Source organism: Phyllostomus discolor, chromosome X (assembly GCF_004126475.2).
Source record: "Phyllostomus discolor isolate MPI-MPIP mPhyDis1 chromosome X, mPhyDis1.pri.v3, whole genome shotgun sequence".
In the NCBI taxonomy this organism is placed as follows: domain Eukaryota; kingdom Metazoa; phylum Chordata; class Mammalia; order Chiroptera; family Phyllostomidae; genus Phyllostomus; species Phyllostomus discolor.
This window is the reverse complement of record NC_050198.1, coordinates 59,769,395-59,775,769: the sequence shown is the minus strand read 5'-3', so window position 1 is coordinate 59,775,769 and position 6,375 is coordinate 59,769,395. Positions and strand designations below refer to the sequence as shown.

At 46.4% G+C, this 6,375-nt stretch overlaps 1 protein-coding gene across 1 annotated transcript; it reads right to left on the bottom strand.

Moving 5' to 3' along the window:
• Window positions 1-521: 521 nt before the first annotated feature.
• On the bottom strand, window positions 522-5,607 carry ARMCX2 (armadillo repeat containing X-linked 2). Its single transcript, XM_036016542.1, is given in 6 exon segments — window positions 522-1,825; window positions 1,828-1,904; window positions 1,906-2,479; window positions 2,482-2,664; window positions 3,466-4,262; window positions 5,015-5,607. Coding segments are annotated over 5 exon segments (1,797 nt in total). The 5' UTR covers window positions 4,154-4,262; window positions 5,015-5,607; the 3' UTR covers window positions 522-1,550.
• Window positions 5,608-6,375: the final 768 nt, after the last annotated feature.

Here is a 6,375-nt window from a genome sequence, read left to right as displayed (position 1 = left end):
TCTATCAGCACCTGCACCAGATTATTCAGTGCTTCCCTCTCTGTTGATCTACAGCCAAATCAGACAGATCTTGGTACTTTTTTTTGGTAAGAGTCTCTTATTACCATTATTCCCTAACAGTTACTATAGTCACTGTCTTATTTCACTCTTCATCATCTCATGCTTGGTTTATCATACATTCTGAATAAATGTTCTTATTTTCAGTCTCTACATCTTCTGACAGTGCCCCAGCTCCAATCTATCTTGCACATTGCCACCAGATTATTTATCTTTTTGTCAAAATTTCTAGTAAACAGTCTAAGTGTCCACCAGTAGATGTGCTGATAAAAAAAAGCTGTGGTGCATTTGCCAAATAGAATACTACATGGCTACAAAAATGAAAGAACTCTTACCCTCTGCAACAGTATGGATGGACCTGGACAATATTACATTAAGTGAAATGAGCCAGTGAGAGAAAGACAGATACCAAATGACCTCATATGCAGAATCTAATGAACAAAATAAACTTTTGGACAAATACAATCAAACACATGAATACATGGAGCAGACTAACAAATCTCAGAGGGTAGGGAGATGGAGGGACTGAAAGAGATTAGCTGAAGAACATACATGCAAATATGCATAGCTGACGAACACACAACAATGTGGTGAAGGCCGGGGTTGGGGCTGGAGCTTTGTGGAGGGGGAAAAAGGGGGACATTTGTAAGTGTCAACAATAAGAAAAAATCCAGTAATTTCCAGAATATGACAGGGTAGTATTTCAGTATCTCAACTTGGGATCAAGATCTTCCCTAAACCTTTCTCGCCCTACATTTCTCCCTTTCTCTCTCATTACTCCTCTTCTTACAACTTCCATTTCAGTCCAACTGGTTATCTTCTTATCACTGGAACAGATTCCCCACCTCTGTGCCTTTTTTTTCAAGCCATTTCCCTCTTCCCAAATGCCCTTGTTTTCTCATGCTATACTCAAGGACTCAGCTTACCTGTTCCCTTCCTCAAAGCTTTCTATCAACTTCTTCATTTAGCCAGACAGCATACATATAACAATGGGCATATATACGACTACATACTGTTACCAATTCTTTTGTATTTATGCATCTTATCTGTCCAGTTAGATTTTAAATTCAAGCATTAGAACAATCTTTTTATCAGTCAAAACATACAACTTTATTGATGATACACAAATGAAGTCTTTGGTGGATAGATTCAAGTCAAAACAAATGATAGAAGTGTAGGCTATTAATAATGGACAAGTTCACTTCAATTCACATAGAGAAACTAGTAAAAATATTTCCATTCAAACAGCATGATTGTAGTCACAAATGTGTTTTCAATACAAAAGGACTATTTGGTATTCATAAAGTGGTTTAGCTTAAAGCTGGAGACTGTCACAGATAACATCACTCTGGATGATACATTATTCAAACCTGCCAGCGGAGAGAATCACTTTATAATATGAGCAAGTGGAGAAGCAGTAACTTTCAATTTTCATTGCTTCCAGACTGCAGAACCCAGGAATTTCCTCAAGTCTTTTGAGAACACATAGCCAATCAGAATTTGTCAACTAGTTTTATAACTTTCACTTTCACCAAAAGGTCATGGTGATCTGCTAAAGCTTGTATTTTCTTAACGCACACTCCAGATGTAGTGCATAAGTAAAAAAGGGAACCTTTATTGAATTCTCTGTAGTTGAATACTTCTGCTCTGAGATTGTCATAGATGATCTCAAATAGAGTAAGAGCATTAATAAGAATTTCAGATTCCACATAAGAATTATAGAGGGAACTAAATGATGATGGCACTTGGGTACTCAGCAGTTTTTTAACATATCTGGATTTTCAGCAAAATTTGCAAGTATTTTCAAAATCTCAACCTTGATTTTTCCACCTCCTTGAGATAACAAAAAAAAAGTTTGCAATAGAATTGACAAGCAGGTGTTGGTAGTCATTAGTAATAATCATGTTTGTTAAAAATTTTAGTCCAATTATCTGTACTGCTGAGTTCAGATTTGAGGCCATGATATCATCCATCACTTTATTCATGTATACCTGAAGTCGGCCCTGATTTTCATAATTCTCACTCAGGTTATTCATAGCCATTAAGGCTTTTTCCTTAATGTGGGGATCGGTTTTGTTGATCATGTTTGCAATAATTGGGAGGCCTCCTAATTTACAAATTGTGTCTTGATTGCATGAATAATTGGCATTATTGCTCAGAGTGAGCAAAGCTACCTGTTGGATGAAAGGATCATCTGATTTCTGAAGCAAAGCAAGTACTTTCCTTAGATCTCAGACACCCAGAATCTCATCGATATCATAAGGTAAGGGGCGCTTCTGCATGGGAACAGGTCTCCTCCCTCTCCCTCTCTGCTGAGTCTCAGGCTCAGAGTCTGACTCTGATTCTGTGTCAGTCCACCTGGACTCCCCATCCTCAGAATCAGGGACCTCTGCCAGGAAAGCCTGCCCCCCATTAGCAGAGCTGCAGCAGCTGCTGCAGCCCCATCCCCAAGGTGGAATCCCAGCCCCAGTTGGTCTACTTCAACCTTGCTGTTTTTCTTGCCCTTGCCCTTGTCCTTGCCTCCAGTTTGGGACTTGGTTCCACCCTTGGCTCCACCTTTGGGTACAGCTCCAGTCGCTGACCCAGCCTTAGCTATAACCCCAGTATGTTGGGAACCACCCTGACTGGTATCAGAAGCTGAAACCCCCGCCTAGGCTAAGGCTAAGGGAACGCCCTTGGAACTGTAAGCCAGCAAGGAGACAAGGGCTTGTCTCCCTGGCAGGAATGCTGCTTCTGCTGCTAAACCCCAAAAAGCTTGGTCGGTTAGCCCAAGACGGGTAAGATTCCCCACGGGGGGAACGACCTAAGGCAGGCACGATCACTTTGGGAGGCCCCCCAAAAGAAGGATTTGGGGGCTGCAGCAAAAGGGGGTGACGGACCCTCGCTCCTCGGCTTTGACATAGCCTGAGTTCTCATCTGGGAGAAAATCTCCTTATTGCCTTAGTTCCCGTGCTAAGCCTGAAACATTGACAGGGTGGTGTAGCTCTGTGCTGAAGGGGCGGATTCCCTGGGTGATCAGGCCTAAGAAAGAACATGTAAATTACTGTGAAACCTTCTTTGTTGAATGAGAAGGGTCCAAGGAGGAAGTTTGTTCCTCAAAGTCTTACAGCTCTTTGACCCCGACTCAATAGAGCGGCAGAATTCCTTGTTTTCTATAGTTCCTTACTTCTCACTGATAAGTACTGTACTTTACCTGAATTATTATGCAAAATGAGCCCAATAAAAGCATGTATGGACGGTAAATCAGGGCCCTCTTCACTAGGGGGGGGGTGGCCATTCTGTCCCTACTTCCCCACAGAAACTAGTCTTGTCTCTGTGCATGTGTGTTTGTTTCTCGAGTGTTTTTCGGCGAGCCATCCGCAGCGTTCCATGGTCACTGCTGGCCGGTGACCCGCGCAATACCAGTATGAGCCCCAGGAGTCACTTTCTTGGCAGCTTCTGCTGTTTTAGGGGACCCCAAGGTTTCAGGAACTTCTGCAGCCTCAGAAAGCCCAGGTAGTACAGAAGCCTCTGTTGCTTCAGTAGGTGCTGCTGCCTCAGTAAGTGCTGGTGTCCTGGGAGGCACTGCTGGTGCCCTAGGAGCTTCTGCTGTGCCAGAGGCATTTGCCAATTTGGGAGGCCCTGCCATTGTGGGGGCCTCTGCAGCCATGAGGGTCTCTGCCTCCCTGGGAGGTGGTACCATTGTCAAAGCCAGTTGTGCCCCAACTACTGATTCTGCCTGAGGCCCAACCCAGGCCCTTTCTGCTTCCAGGACCTGACTTCCAGGCCCACTCTGAGCCTCAGCACTGGATGCAGCTGGGGCCACTACCTCAGCTGCAGCTGCATCCAGGGCAGAGGCCTCATCCTGGGCCCTGTCCTCTTTCCCAGTGTGGACTGGGGTTGGGGAATGAAATTCTGGCCCAAAGTCTATTGTGAATCCAGCCCTTAGTCTGGTTCTATCCCTGGATCCATTCCCAGCTGAAGCCCTTGCCTTGGGTTTGGCCAGTCTCTTCTTTGTCTGGTTTCTTCTCCTAGTGTATTTGTAGACACAGTACCAGGCACTTGCCCCGATGACTATCCCAGCGGCTACACAACCAGCATCCCGAACTCGGCTCATGGTGTAGCTGGAATAATTATCTGATCTGGAGGTGGAGTTGGCTTGCCCAAGCAGGATGTGTACACTCAGAGCAAGGCACTTCAACTCGGGCTCACAAGTTCTGCAGAGGCTGCAAGTCAAGCAAGACATATGGTAAAGGATAGAAATGAAGTTTAGGGCTCTGGCTCACTTTGTGCCTGATGAGGCCTAGAGAAGAGTTTGGGAACATGACCTTGGTGGGTTGGCTAGTACCCAGACACTTGTGCCCAGGCATGTGTTTGCTGATTCAGGACCCTGGTCGTCCATTTTATACATCTTCTTTCTTAGCCTGCCCTGCTTAATGAGAAAAATTTCCCAGCACCTAAATAGGGGTTTAGAGGCAGTACTGATGTCAGGAAAGCGGATGCAGAGCAGGAAACTCAGTAGAGATCCCAGATTCTGCTCCAATTCCTCCCCCCATGACCCCAAGAGTCTCCAGATGGTGCTCATGCACATACCAATTATCTGTGAGCAGGTTGCCCTTTTCCAACAGGCTTGTAGTTGTGCAAAGCCCAAAAGGAAGACAGACCTGTTGAGAGATCCCAGAAAGGGTGTTTTGGGGCCTTTGATAGATTGATTCTGCTTCCTGTCTGATTTGAACCCCTGTGGGCCAAGTTTTTCTCTCACAAACTTCTTCTTTCCATCCCTATCACTTCCTTCTCTAACCTTTAGTTAAGAAGGTGGATTGATGCTACACACCCTCCCTGAACCAAAAGGACAGGCCCAGGGCAAGGTTGTCTTGTAAAGAAGATGGAGGAAGAAGAACCTCTGGTTCCAGATCTGCTCTGGTTTCTGGCACATCCACACCAGGGATTGCCAGACAGTTCTTACCCCCATACTAACCTCAAAGGATTCAGGGCTTTTTCTCCCTCCTTATGTTCAGTTACAGCTTCATCTTAAGAACAGACTGAAAGATAGAAATACAGACAGCTGATGTTGGAACCTGGTGGATGGAATAAACCCAGGACAAGTTCAAATAATTGCCTTTTAGCAGTCACATACCAAAATAACAAATGGTTCCATCTCTCAATTCCCTCAATTCTTCTCACCTCTCCCCTTCCACCCCAATCCCTCATTCCTGCGCAGACTCCCCTGGTGCTCAAGTTCAGCCCCTCCTTCCTTTTGCCAGGCTCCCTGTCCACCATTTCTCAGGGACAGACAGCCATACCAATTCTCCTGCAAGGAAGCAGAAACGGGCGGGACGAGGGTGAAGTGAAAGCTGGATGGGACCCAGTACCGAGGATTACTGCCAAGCAATCTAGTGCCCCCTCTTGTGACCACTTGCCCTTAGTCCCCAACTCCTCAGGCCTAGTATTAACCTGCAGAACTGGAACCCCAATGTCTGTCCTGTGGATTTGAGGGTCGTGATTTTCTACTGTTTCTCCGTTCTGAGCAACTCCTCCCACACTCCACCCAAATACCCTGTTAACCACCATTTCTCCTGCCAGGGCACCCAAACTCTTTTTCCAAAACTGCAAAAACAAAAACAAAAACAAACAAACAAACAAAAAAACCCACGGAGGTGAAGGGCCATATGGGCCGGAGGTGTCTGGAAAGTAGCCTGGGTGTTAGCATGGCGTTTAATACCAGATTCTTTCAGAGTTCCCCCCTCCTTTGAAGCCCAGAAAGTGCCAAACCTTCCATCTCCCCTACAGAGGCTGGCACCCCTATTTCCCAGCACCTCCAAAAGACAACCGGCTGGCAGGGAGGAAAAGGTGCAGAGATGGTGGTGGGATGGGGGGAGCTATCTGCAAAGTGAGGGTGGGAGTGAATCTGCCAGATTGTTTCCAAACTGGGGGACCCTCGGTTACCCTTCCCCAACTTCCCCACTGGCCTTATTGCTCTGCTGCTTTTATTTCTCTTCCCTCCTCCTCTCAAAACAAGACGGGACTTGGGGTGCAGTGCCTGAGCGTCAAAAACAAAACCGAAAAACACTGGCTGGGAGAGGAAGTAAGCGGATTCTCCTCAAGTATATAGAGTCTTTCGGTTCCCCCTCCCCCTCTTCCCGCGGCCCACCAAAATGGTCTGCGACTGATCGCGGGGATTTGGAAAGCCAGCCAGAACAGGGTGAGGCGGAGGGCCCGGCGGCCTCAGAATCCCGCATCTCGTGACTACCCCTTTCATTGGTGCCAAGCCATGCCCAACCTCACACCCACCTGCCCAGATATGGGGAAATTTTCTCCTCCTCCTCCTCACCTGGGTTA